Consider the following 18,836-nt stretch of genomic DNA (forward strand, 5'->3'; position numbering starts at 1 on the left):
GAATTATGAACCTCTTCATTGCTGAAGGAAATTATAGGACACAAGACAAAGGAAATAGTTCCTAGCACAGGCAGCAGGAAGGTTAAACTACAATTAGGATGCACTTGCTGCACTGTGTGGGAAGTGCACACTAGATGGGAAAATTTCACATTCCATATCCATTTCACATAGGATATTTTCTTATGCAGGTGCTCCCTCTACTGTTCTAATGTTCTTCCTTAATTGCATCGATTTTATAGTTACGGATGGAACAACCTGCGATTTCACTTCTGTTATACACCCTTCCCTACACTAGGAAATAAAAATTCAAGTTGCACCTGAAGAAAGGAGGGAGGGGATAGGAATGCATTACTTAAGTGTAAGATTCAGCACAGCTTTCAATTTAAAGCTTTTGGTGCAGTTAAATTAGAACTTTGATGTCACAAGATGTGTTGCTAATAACAGACTACTGAAGGCTAGAGGACAAATACGCAGTTCACCTGCGTGTATGCCTGTCAGCAGGTGCCCTTTCCTTCTGAGAAGAAAAAAAGTACAAGCTCCAACACCTTCCCATTATTTTCATAGAAAGTCCTGCAATATTAGCCTATAAACTCTTCTAGAAAACATCTGTTTTAATCTAAGTGAAAGTATAATAGGTTTTTCAAACAAACCAACTACATTGCAGAACTGTTTAACTTCCCCTTCAATTAAACATGTTGCAAAACTTAATTTATAACTATGGGACGTTAAAATCTGCTAAAAAAAAAAAGTGTTTTGACAAAAATGAATGTATCAGACTTCAAGATGCATATAGGCAGCAAATATTTTCAGAATGCTACCTCTGGTAAAAGGGCCACTGTTGTAGCCAAGCCCCACCTTCTACCAGCGCACAATGTACCTCAGCCAGACGCGTCCCGGGCTCCTGCGCCGCCGGGCTCGCCTGCTCCGCGGCCGCGCTAAGCAGCGCGCTGTGGGGCGCAGCCAGGGCGGCATGGCCGAGCTGCTGAGCGCGGAGGGAGCCCGGCAGAAGGACGAGGCCCCGCCTGGACCGAGGGGCACGGCGGCAGCGGGCGGGAACCCACACAGGGCGGAGGGGACGGGCCGGGGCCTCGGCCGCTCCCGCCCTTTCCAAGGCGTCTCCTCAGCCGCGCGCCCTCCCCGTGGGCGGTGCGTGATGACGCAACGTCCCTACGTCCCCCGGCGCGCAGCCTCAGCACCGCCCCGCTGAGGGGAGAGGGGCGTGTCCTTCCGCCCGTCATGGCGGCGGCGGGGCCGGCGCGGCTGGTGCGCTGCGGGCAGAAGGACGAGCTGTACCGGAGTGGGCTGCGGAGCGGGGCCGGCTCCGCGCTGCACGGGCTCGCGGGTAACTCCCCGCCGTGGGAACGCCTCCCGTGGGGGCTTCTCCGCAGCCCGAGCCCCGCCGAGGGGCTGGGCCGCCGTGCGCCGGTGGGCGGGGCTGCGGGGACAGCGGGTCCCTCAGAGCTCGGGATGGGCCGGCGGTGTTAATGCGGTGCTGGGGGGCCTGGGGGGAATCGGTTTGAATTTCACATCAAGTGACTGGAACGATCCCTCAGGTGCCAAGAAGTGGCTGGAGTGGAGGAGGGAGATCGAGCTGCTCTCTGACGTGGCCTATTTCGTCCTCACCACTCTGTCAGGTAAGGGGCCTGGTCACCTCAGATCTGGCATTTCTCCCAAGAGTGAAGAATGAGCTGTCTATCCCAGGCACCTGCTGTAACTTGGCAACCACCAACTGCAATGAGACCGCCTGACAGTGGTTTTCTTTAGTGTAGGTGGTTTTTGTTTGTAAGTGCCTTTTATTAAATACAAAACCACTAAATTGTCATACGTTTGAGTTCAAGTGCAGCAGTTTATCAGCCCAGACGTATGTTCTTTTAAAAAAGAGATGCATGACACTGTTAAAAAGTGTCCCTGCTTTAAGCCTAAACCTGTTGCTGCAGATGTAAAGACAATGTTCACCTCATTCAACACAAAAAAATGCAACTATTTCTAAAACTGTTGTGTTCTGAGCGGAGCAGCCTGTCACGCAGAGGATGACATTGCGGTCACCGTCTTACCGTGTTTTCTGTTACATCATTCAGGTTACCAGACTCTGGGTGAAGAGTATGTTAACATTGTTCAAGTTGACTCAACCAAGAAAAAGGTACCTGCTTTTCTTCGACGGGCCGTCTTCATTGCTCTTCATACCGTAGTACCCTATTGCTTGGACAAGGGATTATCGCATCTGGAACACGAGCTGCAGACAGAAGCTGAGGAGTCCAGAACCTCACAGGGCAACCCAGCGCTTGGCTCATCCAGTAGGACGTTAATACGAAACTGGGTACAGAAACAAGTTGGGAAGCTGACAGAGCAGCAGAAGAAAACAGTCTTACAAATTGTGTATGTTCTTAAGCAAAGCGTACCTTTGCTTCATCGACTACATCTGGCACTATTCTACATCAATGGCACTTTTTATCACCTCTCTAAAAGAATCGCAGGAATCACATATGTAAGTGGATGTATTTCTTGTTTAAAGGTGGTGTCAGCTGCAGCATTTTGGCCTCTTTGGGATGCCATGTGTGTAAAACGGAGATAGAATTTGGCTGTGGCTGATTATAATATGGGCAGAGCAGACTGGGTGAGAGGGAAACTTTTAATACTGTGTAGAGGGGTTATAAGTTCCTGCGGTTGAAAGCTTATGGCTAATATATGTGAATGCACTGCAGGTTTTCTTGACAGAAGCGAGAAACCTAAATCAAGAGTTAATTGATATTGGGGAGGAGAGCATGTATAGATTCATCAAACTGCAGTAACGAAACATTTCTATTTCTGTGAATTATGCAGCTGCATTTTGGAGGACCACAAGGAGAAGATCAGAGTATTCGATCAAGTTACAAGTTTCTAGGAATAATTTCACTCTTCCATCTTCTTCTAACAATCGGAGTTCAGATGTACAGCTTCAAGCAGAAGCAGAGAGCAAGGCAGGAATGGAAACTGCACCGCAACCTAGCTCATCACAAGTACGATGATTTTTACTTAGTAGGATCGGGTGGAAGCAGGGGTGGGCAATGTGATAGCTTTCCTGAACAGGGAGAAGACTGGAGTCACACTTTGACTTCAGTTAGAACCTGATGTAGTATTTGATGCATTCCTTGATGTTAAGCATCTCTTAGATTTCATTCTTTGCTTTCTTGTTTCTGGGGTCTTCACAAAAAAGGTTAACACTTGAAGATGGGGTTTACTTTAGAACTGTGTTATCAAGTATTTCTTACAAGCAGGCTAAATAAAATTAATATATAACTATGTTAATTAGAAATACGACGATGGAAAAATCTAGTGGGCGCCACTCCCGCTGCACTTTGTGTTTGGAGGAAAGGAGACATACAACAGCCACACCTTGCGGGCACCTGTTCTGCTGGGAGTGCATCACGGAGTGGTGTAACACCCGAGTAAGTACACAGGACAAACGGGGACTGCAACGGGTAAACGTGATACCATTTCTGCTTGAAAATACCCATCAGCCTGGCTGTTTCTCTCACCTGAAATCTCCACACAAGACTTTACCAGGACCTCTATATTTTATTAGAATACAATGACTATGCCTAACGGAAACTGTACTACCCACCCATCCAGTTAGCACTTTTCAGCTTATCACAAACTGGTCCGGGAAAAAAAAATTATGGGTGCTGATTATCTTCTAGAAGTAGCTGAACAGTTATATTTGAATTTTTTTTTAACTTTTAAATACAGCAGTTCAGTACATGTTACCTAATTTATTTTCTTTTCATAGACAGAATGTCCACTGTGCAGAGAGAAGTTTCATCCTCAGAAACTGATCTACCTGCGTCACTACCAACTGTAAAGGAAAAATGTATTCTGTTTCAAGACAGCAGCCTCAACTCGCAACCCCTTTATAAAGTTGTCATACAGCTTGAGTTAGTCCAAGAAAAAACTTGATTCTAAAACTGGTAAGTGCCTGTGCCAGGTGCCACTTCATTCCTGTTTTACAGGAAGTTTAACAAAATGCCATGAAGCTTGTCTGGCTGCTGTGCGCTGAGAGTCAGCTAGAACACTGTACCCTTGTTCCAACATCACCTACAATCCATATCTGAAAACTGTTAATCTCACTGAACGTAGAGCATGTGTTCCTACCTGAGAAGGCATTAATCTCAAGCTGCCACTACGTTTTGACATGAAGTGGCGGTTCAAGTGTCTAAGTTGCAATGGATGTCGTTAACACTTTCTTGTTTAGCAGGAGTCATCCCAGTTGCTGAGTTTAATATTAATAAACATAACAAACACGGTATTTTTCTCCCTGATTTGCCCACATCATTCAGAAACTCCAGCAAACCTGAAGACAACTGCACCAAGTTGGGGCTTTCAGATTTTTAGGGAACAAACTGCAAGCATCTATACCTGGTACTTTTATAATGCCCTTTCTGGATACTGTGTTTCCGTAACTTTCCATTTTGACATTATTAGTTTCCACACTGCTCATGAAACAAACAAGAAAGAACAGGTCAACGTGAACTAAAATCCCTGTCATTTTCCCAGGACTAGCTGAATTCCAGAGCTCCAGAATAACTTCATTTGTCAAAAGCTGAGGAAGGTGTTCCTACCTACGTTTTCCAATTAGGTCCTGCCAACTTCCATTCAGAATCTTCCAGTAGCTCGTATTTTCCTACTTTCTGCAAGTGAATGCTCCCTGGAGAGCTGAAAAAGGCATTGTGTGAAGATAAATTGAGGGTAACCGCTACTGAAAGGAGCCATAAATACGGTTAGATCAATACATGTATATAAAGATAGAGAACAAGTAAAGGGGGACACTGTCTTTAATAAATTTTGGAATTAAAAAGTCACTTGATAAAACTGCAGTTGTATCACATGAAAAAGTTTACATGCAGGTCATTTCTCTCCGATTTCTTTTTCCCCATAGAAAATGAAAAGCTGTGTTAAACCCCACACCGTTTGTCTGCTGTGGCCAGTTTGGGCATATTCTGAAGGGGCTGCACAAAGTCAGCTTAAATTAATCAAGAAACCCTTAAGTATGAAAGAAACTCCAACTAATAACAATTAAAATATATATTTTTTATAATTCCAGGTCCTCAGAGGAAATTGGGATAGAGTTTGAACAAAGTTTTGAGTCATCATGAAAAAGCCCAATTTTAGCATCTGCTGGGAGATGTAATGGTGAAACTGGCATTAAAACCCGACACAAATGAGTTACTTCTGAAGCTACATGAGTGCTTTCTCACTATTGCAAACCCCATAATTTAGTAGATTTCTTATTCCTATCTATATTTGTTTGATTATAACTCAGTAATACCATGCATTTAGGAAATTGGCATAAGTTCTGCATCTATCTAGGTCTACTGAATTTTTCTATGAAAACAGCACACGGCCATGAAGCAGAAAACAGCATCACGTGTGCCAGCTGACGTTTCTCCTCCGCATATGTGCACAGCACTTCAGGCAGGGTGATATTGAGCAGGAGAACTATGTAAAAATGTCCAACTCTCGGCCATTAATCTCTCCAGTGCAACGGATCTTGAAAGAAATACATTATCCCAAATCCACGGGATTAGCCGAAGTTTCTCCAACTTCTTACAAAAGATAAGAAACTCAATGCAATTTGGTTAGAATGCCAGTTTCTTCAAGAAACCAATATTTCAGATAAAAATAGCAAGATCCTCTTAAAATGAAAATTCAACTGCTTTGTCACCACTCTGTTAATCATTTTTTATGAAGAAAAAAGGCATTGTTACAATGGCTCAAAATCGTTCCTTTAGTTAGAATTGGTCAACAGATTGATTGCATCTTCTAGCTTGCAAAGGTCTTTCCCACATCTTCTTTCCCTTTGTATTTCCTCTTGCCGTGCGTGAAGGGTATATATCTGTACTTTATCATGTGCTGCAAAGAGAAAAGATCCATTTTTGAGGCAAGAAACTTACATAATATTTACAAACATGTTTTATAATACATATTGTAAATTACAAAGTCCCCTAGAAAGACAGTTCTTCAGTATTGTAAAGGTGATAAAATGGCTCATCATATGCGACTTTCCATCTAAATAGGGGTATGAGCCTCATCTTGTCAATCTCAAATTTGGGGACACCCAACAATGTACACAGCACAGTGAAGATTATTGATTGGGGGACCAGAGAAAACTGGAGAGAGATGAGAGATATCAGTGCTTCACAGAGCTATTCATTCTTCACTGCCCTTTCGTCTTTAATTCACAACTTCTGCATGTCCGGGAAAAAAACTGCTCAAAGCTGCAAGTATGCAACACTTGAACATCAGCTGTTGCAGTTCCTCTGGTAACAGAAGTGTGTGCAATACATGAAATACCACTTGGAACAGTACTGTACATTCTGACATCACAAACTACTATCCTTGGCAAGTTACCTTGATTTGCCTCTTCATTGTGATACAGAATAGCATAATGAAGTACATCACAAGGATTGGCCAAAAAACGGGAACGTTGAAAGCCTCGAAGAACGTGCATGCCATAGCAACCAGGATTCCTTTAGTGGCAGAGTGCCTTAAAAATAATATTAACAGTTAATCCTTCAATCCCAGCTACCACCAGCTTGATGCAGATAGTTACATTTTTCAAAAATGGAGCGTGGGCAGACGGATCCACTCACCAGAATTTAAACTCTGGGAGCCTTCTAATGAAAGGCCGAAATTCTTCATTTTGCCTTGTAGGTAAGGAAGGACCATCATCTAGAAAAAAAAATCAAAACAAAAAAAGACCCCACACCATAAACCCCTCACACTAATCACACTAATTTTCCACACTATTCAGACTACAGATTTTTTTTACTTGTTAGATTTTTAAAAAATAAAAACTTTTGCACGTAGATTCCAGTTGCAGTGGCTGAAATCCAGGGTTGCAATTCTGCTTGCTCTGCTCCTGCCACAGGAGATCCTGAACTTCACCATCTCATGGTCGCTGCAACCAAGGCAGCCCTCAACCTCTACCGCTTCAACCAGCCCCTCCTTGTTAGTGAGGATGAGGTCCAGCAGTGCACCTCTCCTAGTCCGCTCCTCCACTCTTTGCATCAGAAAGTTTTTGTCAATGCACTGGAGGAACCTCCTGGACTGTGGCTGCCCAGCCGAGTCGTCCTTCCAGCAAACATCAGGGAAGTTAAAATCCCCCACCACAACCACAACCTGTGATTGGGAGGCTGCTCCCAGCTGTCTGTAGAGGCCTCATCAACTTCCTCACCCTGATCTGGTGGCCTATAATAGACACCCACAATAGTAACACCCTTGCCAGCCTGCCCCTTAACTTCCACCCATAGACTCTCAACTCGCTCCTCATCCGTGCCTGGACAATACTCAATACATTGTAGTTGCTCTGTCACATAAAGAACAACTCCACCAGCACGCCTGGCTGGCCTGTCTTTCCTGAAAAGGACATGTCCCCTACCTCTGCCCGACAGTGACAGGGCAGGGGCTGTCTCAGGTCTTCATCACCTTCATCTCAGGTTCGTCACCATTTGGGGGGTATCCCCCTGGAGACTCTGAGTGGCACGCCAGGGAGTTACTCCACCACTCGATTTCCTTTTCACACTCCCTGATGGTCCTCAGCGTCTCAATCTCCTCCTCAAGCTACACAACCATGTAGAGCAGATCTTGCACCTGCTCACACCTCACACAGGTGGGATGCTGGCCATCGTCACCTCATCTGGGTGTTCCTGCTCCATGGGGGGATTGCACTGGATGAGCTTTCCAGGGCCCTTCAACCCCTGACATTCTGGGATTCTGTGATTCTGGCTGTTTTAATGTAACTTAACACTGATTTCCCAAAAGAAAATGAGTGCCAGGTCCCTTGAGTTACCATGGGGAGAACTTAAGTTACACAAACCTCCTTTCAAAACACAGAAACTTAACACAATATGGACTATGTTCAAGTCCTGAAAAAAGATAAATTTTACAGTAAGTCCTGCTGTCAAGTTGTACAGATGTTTTGCAAGTCCAGAAATACAACGTCATGCTAAAATTGCCCTTCTTTACACGACTGTATCAGACTAAAAGAGCTGGAAGTTTGAACAAGTTCAAAATGATTGCACCATGAACTAGTCATCATACCTGAATCTTCCATTAAAGAGGGGTCGACCTTTGGCGACAAGAAAGCTATGAAGAGATTTAGGTGGTAGATTCCCAAGGCATATGTCACAATGTACCAACCCTGCGGCAGAGGAAACAGAGCTGAGATTAAAGTCTTCCTGAAAACCATCTTCAGATACTGACTTTTCAAGCACAATTAAACTACCTGTTTTTTTGCTTCCTCGAGAAGCGCTTTTCCACATCCTCACATTAACACAAATGTTTTCTGGCCTTGTTAAAAATATTAAAAATTCTCACTGTATAAAATAAGCACTCTGACTGTGAGAAGATGAAATCACCTTTATGAATCTCTTTCTTTTGTGTACTGACAGATGCCACATGTAACAGTTTTCATTTAAAGCTACCTAAATACTGGCTAAACTTACTGCAATACAAATAAACAAGACAAAAAGAATCTATTAGCATTTTTAAGCTGTTACACGGCTTTAATATAAAAGCAAAAACTTAATTGCAGGAGTTTTCAGAGGTTTATGATGTAATTTAATCAGAACTAATGGAGTATTTCCACTTTCTAGTGCCATCAGATGAAAATCCTCAAGCATTCGCAGTCTCCATCCTGAAGCTGTGAGTTTAACACCAACAGATGTCTTTGTTCTTCAGACCAATTTACCTTCTGCCGTGTGCTGATACCATAGGTAACTCCAAAGCAAACTGTACTTCAAGAACACTTAACAAAAGACACAGGACAGTAATGATACCTAAAGCTACTTCAGCAGTAAATCCAGTTCTCTTACCTGCAGTAAATAAACTCTAATCATGTAGATAAAACTCAGGCCCAAAGTTACAATCCATCGCACTGCAGTATATGGAGTAGATTTGTCTAACCAGGACTGGTAGATCTAGGAGGAAACATAAAGTGTACATCTGTAGAATACATGATGCACAATGAATAAAGTTTATTACAGGGCAGCATTAGCAATAGTGAGCATTCGTGAACAATATTTTGGGAAGGAGAGTAATGTGAAACATTGGTGTTTTTTATTACAAATAAACTGGTTAAACACAAGCATACTGACAAACATTTGACAAGTTCTATATTTTTACAAAGGCAAAAGAAAATCCCTAACGCTTGGAGCTTTGTAAAGCAATTTAAATTGACAATATTTCAAGCAAGTTTACTTTCCTTAGGATGAATCTGATGTGAAATCTGAAGTCACTCATTTTTGACAATAACAACATATATTTCCACTGTGTAATGTCAGATATACACACGTTAAATATCCCATTAAAGCTGCATATTATAATATTTGTTACCTATTTTTAAAAGGCTTCAAAAGAAATCTTTCACAGAGATGTTAGCATTTCAACAATTCATTCAAAGAGTAATGAGATCAAAAAGCTGCAGTGAGACCGGCTTCTAACAGAGCCGGGAAAACCCTATGGAAAACCAACCTGTCCGAGTCTGGAGAAAAATCTGTAGACCACAGAAGGTTTTCCATGCACAGACTCACCAATACTGTCCCCTTCTGACATGGTTGCTGTGGAAACAAAACATGAGACGTAGGTAACGCTTAAAAGTCTAAGCTCAGTGAAGCTTTACAACACATTCTGTGAACCAGCATTTCCATTGAGACTCTTTGGATTGCCCCGTTTGAAGCAAACTATTTTTGTTCTTAAACAGAGGATGTTTATTCCAAAAGAAATTGATTTCCAAAAGAAACTGTCAAGAAAGCAAAGAACAGGATATTTTACAAAGGCAAGTAGAATTATTCAATGAGTTTATGTCTCCTGAACACAAAGAGCTGAGCAGTCACAGAAAGTTTTATGCATGAGTAAAGCTGTACAGTAAAAGGTCAGGATTTTGAACTCGGGTAAAAAAAATTAACCAAGGGAATGATTTTTTAGGACATGCTTCTGCTACCAATTTAAGATCTTTATTTTTCTTTTCAGCTAAGCTCAACCAAGTTTTACAGTTCAAGATATAAACCAAACAAAATCAAATGGATTCTAAACAGAAACATCTTTGCCACATCACCAAACCAATCCCTGCCATGACTTCCTGGAGTCCTCAGCGTGGGTGGGACCGCAGGACTCGGGTCAGCGGGAGTTCCTCGGCCCCGCACCGACACCTCGGGAGCCCCACGTGGTAAGACAGACACAGGAAATATCACTAAATCAGAAAAACTTAAATCACGGGCTGCAAAAAATAATCTGAGCCCAAGGGCAATCTGGGGAGGCACAGAACCTTAAAGGTGGGTATTTCTTATGTAAACATCTGAAAACTACATCCTATGGAACAACTCGTAATTGGAAAAAAAAGGAGCCCTGCTACATTTTAAAGGAGAAGGGGATTCATTACAAGGCTTCAGGAGCTGCAGCCCACTTTAATTCAAGCTACAGCTAAAGAGAAAAATCAAACAAATTCATACAATACAGATAGAGACTTTTTCAGTACAGGCAAAAGGAGATAATTGTTGTTCTCCCCATTCGCTGCACTGCAGAAGAGAGAAGTTACTCAGCATTATTAGCTGAGCATCATTTTGTGCTTTAGTTTGGGTTTTTCTGAAATGTCCTCAAGAATAAAGCTGCAACAAAACGATATCAAACCTATTGATCAGATAGCAATTCTCTAAAGGTCATGAACGTAACACCTTCCATATTCTCACACCTAATTTTACAGATACATCCACAGCAAACCAAACACGACACTGTTGTACCCATTAACCTGAGCAGATCAAGGGAAGAATCGTGTCTCTAAGGCTACTGACGGTTTACGTTGGGGCGGGCATTTTGCTTGGTGTAAGAATTATGGTCTGTGTGATTACATACGATTCTTTGTAATACAACAGCTCTTCCATAGCAGACCAGGAAACACAACCAGCTGACACTTTTACTGAAAAGAAACCTCTCACTGGCTCTGTTTAAGCAGCACAGACTGAAGTATTTCACGTGACAAACTTAAAATTTTAGTTAACATTTCTTGCCATGTTCAGACTTTAATGAAAGAACATCTGTAATCAGACAATAATCAGGAAAAGCAGCTTTTGGCCTTGCTTTGAAGGCGGTTTACAGTTAAAAGCACAGGTCAGATCTCATTGGCTCAAGGGAATAATTAAACAACAGCAATTCCTCTTTCATAATGTAACACTCAGTGCTCAGTGTAATGAATTACAACAACCCTTCAGCCACATCAGTAAAGCAAACAATCAGAAAGACACACAAGACTAATACACAGTGGGATGGTCTGTCACTAGCAGAACAAACTGCTGCTGAAACTAAACCATGTCACAACATTTTTCTCTATATCGAAATACAGCAACTAGGCCAACGCGTGGACATCAACAATTGCGGCTTTTACCGCAAACGTTACGGTAACATCATTAAAAATACCACTGCATTTCTAAGTTCTTAACAATGACAGGACCCGGGGCAGCAAAGACATTTAACTCACGCCTCACATCATCAGATACAGGAACGCACAGAACTTTCAGACAACTGCCTGATCGCAATATAAATTTTTCTTAAATTTAAAATACGAATGAAGCACATGACGAGCAAAAACACGTTACTGCTCATACGTGTTTCCTTATCTGACACAGGAGACATCTCTGTGGAGCAACAACATGCTAAAGCAATTTATTGACAACAGGGTCAACGGGCAAACAGTGGAAAATAACCCGCTAGTTATGCAAACTGTTGGTTTGGGGTTTTTTTAGTCCTAAAGAAGCCGCTGTTTAACTGCACCCAGCACCAGGGCGGCCCGGGCTGTCAGACCCTCGGGACTGGGCAGCGGCAGCTCCCGCGCCCCGGGCGCCGACCGAGGCACTTCGCTGACAACCAAAGCGGCGCCGTTCGGCCCGAGACCCGAGCGAGAGGCCCCGGGGCGCCCGCTGGGGTGAGCAGGACCGGGAGCGGCCCCGGGCGGCGGGATCCGAGCGCTCCGGCAGCCCCGGGGGTAGCGCCCGGGCCGCGACGGCCGAGGCCGGAGAAGCCCCCGCGCTCCCGGAGCTCAGGGCCCCCGCCCGCCCGGGATCTGTCTCTGTCACTGTCACCGTCACCGCCCCCGCCCGCCGGCGGTACCGGTTCCCCCCGCCCCGGTCCGGTCCGGTCCGGCCCCACGGGGCCGCCGCTACTCACGGGCGGCCGAGCCGGGTCCTTCCGCTTCCCCGCCCCCTCTTCCACAAAACCCAATATGGCGTCACGGGCGGGGAGAAAACCCCTTCCGCTACCGGGGCAAGAGGGGCGGGTTTAAGGCTCGGCGCTGCCTCGCCATTGGCTCAGAGGAGGAAATGGATGGGCGTTGCCGCGGCGCCGAGCAGGGAGAAGCGTGGCGGCGGGTGTGAGGGCGGGCCGGAGCGCTGCGGTCCCGAGCGCTGCGGTCCCGGCTGCGGGCCCGGCTGCGGGCCCGGCTGCGGGCAGTGCCGCGCTACCGGCAGAAGAACCGCGTTCCGCCGCCGGGTGCGGGTCCTAGTGCGAGCCCGCTCTGCCGCCCGCAGTGACGCCCCGCCCCTCGCTCCCGCACAGCCAATGAGCGCCGGGAGGGTGTTGCCGCGCTCTGTGCCTGCGCGAGGTGGAGGGCGGGGCTGCGGCTGGCCCCGTCCTTCTCCCCTCAGTAGCGCCCGGCTCGCGGGGTGGGAGGTGACGGGCGGTCCCGGGCCGGTGCTCCTGCGGGGCCCCTTCGCTGCCCGTGAGGTGACGGGCAGTCCCGGGCCGGTGCCCCCGTGGGACCCTCTCGCTGCCCGTGAGGTGACGGGCGGTCCCGGGCTGGTGCCCCCGTGGGTCCCCTCACGCTGCCCGTGAGGTGATGGGCAGTCCCGGGCCGGTCCAGCTGCCGCCTCAGCCCGGCCCCGCGCCTGGAGCGGCCGGGACGAGCCTCCCCGGCCGCCGAGTCCCGTCTCTCGTTAAGGCGAAGAGCCGCCAACCCGCGCTCCTGTGTTCAGGCTGATGTAAATACAAACGCTTTTCCTCTTGTGGGTTTGTTTTATTTGTTGTGCTGGAGTTCTCGTTTTATGCGAAGGTAGCGTGGTCGCTAATGCTTTATCTCTGGCTGTTTCTGTGTAGTCTGTAATGCTTATCGTGACCTTTAAATATTTAAGAGCCTGTGTTCCCATTACAATGTAAACATAGATAGTAAGCAAAGTAATATATTGGTCTTCACATGAGTGTTGTTTACATTGCAATTTTGCAATAAGTATCCCTAAGTAAAATTAGCACTTTTACTTTGGCATTTCTACTTTTTCAATATTCAGCCTGGTGTGTGTGTATTTGAATGATTTCGGTTGTTTTCTGTGTCGCCGGTGGGTGTGGGGTCTCAGGTGGGGCTGGGCGGGGGCCCGGGGCCCGTTGGGTGCTCTCAGGGCAGCAGCCTGAGGAGCACAAGTTACCTGAGCTTGTGACAGTCCTGTCAGTTTTATCTTCTTTTTGAAATAGTATCACTTGTACTCTTTAAACCCTTAATATGGTAAAAGACAGATAGTAAGCTTTAAGAAAGCTTAAAGCCTTTGAAGCTGCTAACAGTGCATAGGTATACATTCAGTCATATAAAGGAGAAAAATATGAGAAAATTTCAGCTTTTGACTTGAGCTGAAAATGGAGGTGGACACTTGTCTGATAAAAGGAGTCGGAACAATTATTCTATTTTCTAGGTCAGGACAAGATGTTCTTTAAAGGTGGAAGTCATTACGAGGGCAAGTTTGTCAAGGGACAAATTATGGAGAATGGATCTCAATACGGGGTATCAACAGGTGAGCTTGTAATTACACACCATTGAAAAAATCCATTAAATTCTGATATATATATATAAACATGTATCATAAGCAGCCAAACTGATTTAGTTCAAGCTGCCAGTCTTTCATGGTGTTCATTGGAGAATTGTGGTTTTCGGGTTTTTCTGTTGGTGTCTAAGTTTAGGCTGGGTTAACTTCTAGGCACCTCAGGAAGTTAATTAAATGTGTTAATGGTAGAACCCAGAAACATGTATCATCAGTTTTTGGTAACAGCCTCAGTGCTTCAAAGGTCCACACACGTGCAGGCTTGTGCTTATATGAAGGGCTCTTCAAATTCTGGACAGAAATGGTAAAGGTTTTAAAGAACTTGCCCATCCATAGCGCATAGTTTATTCAGCTTGTGCATGGCATACCAAGAGAACGTTTCAGTGAATTTATCTCACAGCGTTCTGAGCAGAAAGTAGTTGTTTAAAGATCTGTCCAAGTAACTTGCTCCAGAAGAGGATTTCTCCTTTTTCTGTTTATTTTTCTGTAGGTCAGTGACTTCTCCACCACTCTAAGCCCTTAAATCAATGATCTGTAAGACTGACAGAAAATAAGGGGTGACCGCGTGGAATATGGTGTCTTGTAGAAGTAAATTGGTTGTATACCTGACAGAAAAATAGTTATCCATTATCTAGCATATCGTTTCTTGAGACATTGAAGACAGGATATTTTATGTATATATGTATTTGTGTGCACGTATATGCACACGCAGTTTCGTGCCACTGGGTGTCTCTCCAGCATCTGTTTTGTGACTGAATTAGTAAGCTCTTCAGGTTTACACTTGTTCAGTAACTGGTCTATCTCGGTAGGGTTGTAAGCATTTAGTACTATATTGAAGTTTACACTGGATATGTGCTCAAAAGTAACAAGATACTCTGGCCGAAAAACCACCCTGATAGTACTGACAACAGTATCTCGTTGATTTATTTAGTATTTATATATATATAGTATTTATATTATGCAGAAAATTATATTAAAAGACAATTGCTTAGTGCAAGCATTTCACATTGAGTAAAAATGTCAAGAGGTGCGAGATTGAACACCAGGGAATATATGAAAAACAAAGCCCCTGAAAGCTGCTAATTAAAAAAAAAATACACAGTGGCCTGGCTTGTCTGCTTTTAGTGCATTTGTATGTGCACACATTTGAGAATGGAAGAAAACAGTGACAGGTGAATGAAATTTGCAGAGGTTAATGAAGTAAAACATGCATTTTCTCCATGGAAGTGTTTCCTGTCTATGGTTCCTTATTTCTGGCTGCTCGTAAGCAGATGCCGTGTTCCGCGCTGGCCCTGTTGCTGCTGCTCTGCGTGCTTTGGCAGCGCTGTCTTGTCTCCCTTCCCAGAGGAAGACCTGCTGGTGCATCCACCTGTTAGCCCCACCGAACAGGTGGCAAAAGCCTCCTGGGCTCCTTCACCTGCAGCTTTTGTTCCCCTGCCCCCCAGGCCATGAGTTACCTGTTTGGAAGAGTCACCATTTCAGTTTCGATGCAAATTTATATAAATTACTGGAATTTCGGTTGCTCAGAGTTATAGAAAAAAGTGGTAAGTACTAATGACCCACTTACATCATCTTTTTCTATATTCATGAACAGGTGTCTTTGAACGCTTTGCCCTGACACCCAATGTTGGGAGTAAATAACATTAAAAATGTTGTTCATTTCTGAATAAAAATCATCAAAATTTATATCATCATGAACTTCTTTATTTCTGTTTTGGTCTCTATTAGCAGATTGCAGTGGTTTTGCTGCCTTGTATGTCTCTGAATCACAGAAAATACAGGTCCTTGCTAGAACTCAGGGATTTTGTTTTGTTTAAAGCAGAATTTCCTGTTCCAGTTTAAAAACAAAGCCAAACACAAGCAAACCAACCCCACAGTGTGATACAGCCCATCACTGGAAGCTCACTGCTTTTTCTTTTTCCCTGTTTCCAGCTCCCCTTTGTGTACTCACTGGTAGCTCTTTTTCTGAAGGCCCCTATGTCGCTCTGGTTGTTCACGCCTTTGTTTCTCTGCATAAATGTGTGATGTATAGATAGTGCTTATGTGGACGTCAGCATTTCCAAACCTTGCATGTGTTGCATTGCTAAGCAACTTTTAGCAACACTTATCTTTCATCCTTATGCCATCTGGAAAAGAGGATTAGACAAGGAAATGTGCCAGAGAGAGACAAAGGCGAATCTACGAAAGAGGTGGCTTAATTACTGAAGAGAATGAGTGACATTAATAGTAGGCAGTCATCAGAGTTGATTGAAAGCAAGCACAATGCCTTTACAGGTAGTGATAAGGAGCCTCTGAAAAAGGTGGCATAATTCCTTTCTTCTTGCCTCTGAAAACAACCCCTATTCCTGATTATGACGTTTTCTGTCCTGTCAGCAAATACCTGTGAAATGCCTGGCAGATTTCCCTGAACTCCCCTGGGGTAGGACCACAAAGAAGACTCGGTTGACTCTGTTCTCAGTTAACGTTAGTAAAATTTTGGCTGTGGTCTAATCATCTCAAGATTGTAGTACATTGACTAAGAAAGGGTATACTAGAAAAACTGCACCTTCATCATGATGTAGTAATAAATTGTACAATTACATGTGCAGGCTTAATGTTGCTAGAAGCTTTAATTGGCTCATACCTAACCTGCTGTGGTATTCGGCTTTGCAGCCTTGGGAATCTTTAAATTGTTATTTTATGTAAAGGGTATATCTTGGGTGAAACGCAGTCTGGATTTAAATAACTGAAGCTCTTTGGAATTGAGTTTGGTACTCTATTTCACTTTTCACAGTCTTTAAAAAGCAAAATAATGTGTGATTCTGTACGTGACAAAGCAGTTATTCATTCTTGCCATGTAATTTAATGCAGTGTAATATGAACTGAAGGAGCTCACATAATAGTATCCCACAGTAACAAACCTTGGGCAAGAAATGTTTGATTCTCCCCCCTTTTCCCTTTAGAGGCATGCCACAAAATCCTTGGTTGTTGTGTGGTCTCCTATTCAACTTTTCACACAAATGTTGGAAGGGTATTTATAAAAAGCATGGAGGACCACCCACTTTGCTATTGAAAATTGGTTGAAATAATCCCTTCTTTGTAATTTAGCTGTGCTGTTGTCGAAATTTAAAATCCGTGTGTGTTTCTGTTTAAAGGGGCAGTGGAGAAGTGACGTATTCGGTGAACGGGGCGCTGTGGTGAATTGTTCTGGTGACATCTGTGATGGACTGTGGATCAATGGCTACCCTGCTGGTACGTACATTCCTTATGCTCTCCAGTTATTAACGAGTCTTTGACATAACGCTTTGGTTATCCCTCTTTTGATTAATATGATCTGACTATGGTGTTCAGCATCCTCTGAGCACTCGGTTCTCCTGGAGCGCACAGTTCTCTGTTTGACTGAGACCTTTCCTGAAGGGAGGGAGCGGTTCATTCCATTTAAATGCAGAACTACAGTGAGGTATCAAATGTTCTTGTAATGCATTCTTATACCTGCAATGAGGGAGAGTTTTTTGGTTTTAATAATGTGGCTTTTTAATTTTAAAGTATTTTGGGATTTAAAAGTTAGAAACATAGCAAACCAAACAAACTGTGTGCATGCACAGTATGCAGATGTATGGGAGTAATCCCAGTTAGTTTAAATTACGTCACTGGCAATAGGAAATAATTGTGCAGTAGGTTATAATTTGTGAAGAACAGAGCAGGAATGGATCTCACCATAGGGCATAACAGAAATGGCTTAATAGAAAGCTTTTCTAATCCAATTGACTTGTGCATGATGGGACTGTTTATGCTGTTTACACGGGATATAGCAGTTCCAACTTGAGTGCAGCTGGTCAAGAGGTGCTCATAAGTAAATTTTTGTATTGCCTTATGCAATATCAATGTATCACCTCAAAGGAAATGATCTCAAAAACTCAAAATGCAGCATGTATGCGTGTACACATGGTGTCAAGTAGCAAAACGTATCAAATGGAACTTGGAAGAACAGATCTGTGCAGCAGCCCATCTTAAGAATATTTGCATGTCAGAATCTCTACCGTAGGATGTTAACCCTAAAAATGAACTATTTAATCAAAATCAGAAAGATATAATTCACCAGATTGGTTTATTTCTTTAATATTAGATATACTTGTAATGCCAGGTCATATTTATTAGAACCCAGAATGAAAATTTTTATTTTTAGAAACGTTTCCTATGAAGTTTTTGTAGGTTTCATAAGTCTCGCAGTTAAGTGCTTCTTTAATCTGGTCAAAGTTGGTAGTAATCAAAATTCATAGCTATGTTCAAACCCTGTAAAATGTTGTGATGGACTGTTTTATGATTAGTTAGCAGATGTTAACTTTAACAGGCCTTTTTTTTTCTGGCTCTGTAGCTGAACAATAAGGAATTGAATAGGTCTTGAAGAAATCTCTACACAATCATGGAAGTATTCTCTTCAGATTACTGTAAGGATATGTTTGAAGAGAGAAAATTTGTTCCACTCCTGTTCATTGGGTACTTAGACTTAATTTTCCCTTTTCTCAGCAGTGCAATCACTGGCATTCTGTATTAAGAAAGCATGGTATTCCTGTTTATTGCTAAAACTTAATTGTTTTTAAAATATTTTTTAAATGCATTTTTGTGGAAGTCAAGGTTATTCACAGAATCCCAGAATGTCAGGGGTTGAAGGGCCCTGGAAAGCTCATCCAGTGCAATCCCCCCATGGAGCAGGAACACCCAGATGAGGTTACACAGGAAGGTGTCCAGGCGGGTTGGAATGTCTGCACAGAAGGAGACTCCACAACCCCCTGGGCAGCCTGGGCCAGGCTCTGCCACCCTCACCGGGAAGAAGTTCCTTGTCAAATTTAAGTGGAACCTCTTGTGTTCCCTTTGAACCCATTGCCCCTTGTCCTGTCACTGGTTATCACCAGAAGAGCCTGGCTCCATCCTCCTGACACTCACCCTTTAGATATCTGGAAACATTAATGAGGTCACCCCTCCCTACACCCTACAACAGCCTCATATTCTCCCCAGGTGGCCAGGCCCTCC

The 18,836-nt window shown here is 43.8% G+C and overlaps 2 protein-coding genes and 1 long non-coding RNA gene across 13 annotated transcripts in view; 2 read left to right on the forward strand and 1 right to left on the reverse strand.

The window, feature by feature from the left end:
* The first annotated feature begins 1,187 nt into the window (after window positions 1-1,187).
* Window positions 1,188-10,720, forward strand: PEX10 (peroxisomal biogenesis factor 10). 4 transcript variants are annotated; one of them, XR_010467398.1, is made up of 8 exons: window positions 1,188-1,342; window positions 1,554-1,634; window positions 2,079-2,485; window positions 2,821-2,996; window positions 3,290-3,425; window positions 3,767-3,944; window positions 8,631-8,750; window positions 10,006-10,720. XR_010467398.1 is itself a non-coding variant. In XM_065037458.1 (6 exons), the coding sequence occupies exons 1-6, from the start codon at window positions 1,237-1,239 to the stop codon at window positions 3,836-3,838; spliced, it is 978 nt and encodes a 325-aa protein (XP_064893530.1). In that variant the 5' UTR covers window positions 1,188-1,236; the 3' UTR covers window positions 3,839-4,282. The 4 variants fall into 4 exon arrangements, 2 of the variants coding, with proteins under 2 accessions (XP_064893530.1, XP_064893531.1); XR_010467399.1 differs by having other exon boundaries at window positions 3,771-3,944; XM_065037458.1 differs by lacking the exons at window positions 8,631-8,750; window positions 10,006-10,720 and having other exon boundaries at window positions 3,767-4,282.
* On the reverse strand, window positions 4,791-12,493 carry RER1 (retention in endoplasmic reticulum sorting receptor 1). Its single transcript, XM_065037464.1, has 7 exons — window positions 12,193-12,493; window positions 9,508-9,593; window positions 8,850-8,954; window positions 8,077-8,176; window positions 6,627-6,705; window positions 6,385-6,520; window positions 4,791-5,886 (listed from the first exon to the last, which is right to left on the reverse strand). The coding sequence occupies exons 2-7, from the start codon at window positions 9,586-9,588 to the stop codon at window positions 5,797-5,799; spliced, it is 591 nt and encodes a 196-aa protein (XP_064893536.1). The 5' UTR covers window positions 9,589-9,593; window positions 12,193-12,493; the 3' UTR covers window positions 4,791-5,796.
* Window positions 12,494-12,561: 68 nt separating this feature from the next.
* The window catches only part of LOC102089086 (uncharacterized), a 31,768-nt gene continuing 25,493 nt past the window's right edge, over window positions 12,562-18,836 (forward strand). For all 8 annotated transcript variants that reach the window (XR_010467404.1, XR_010467401.1, XR_010467403.1 and 5 more), the window contains exons 1-3: window positions 12,562-13,001; window positions 13,701-13,799; window positions 16,961-17,057. This is a non-coding gene — a long non-coding RNA (uncharacterized LOC102089086). The remainder of the gene's footprint in view (window positions 13,002-13,700; window positions 13,800-16,960; window positions 17,058-18,836) is intronic.

Source organism: Columba livia, chromosome 21 (genome assembly GCF_036013475.1).
Source record: "Columba livia isolate bColLiv1 breed racing homer chromosome 21, bColLiv1.pat.W.v2, whole genome shotgun sequence".
Taxonomy (NCBI): Eukaryota; Metazoa; Chordata; class Aves; order Columbiformes; family Columbidae; genus Columba; species Columba livia.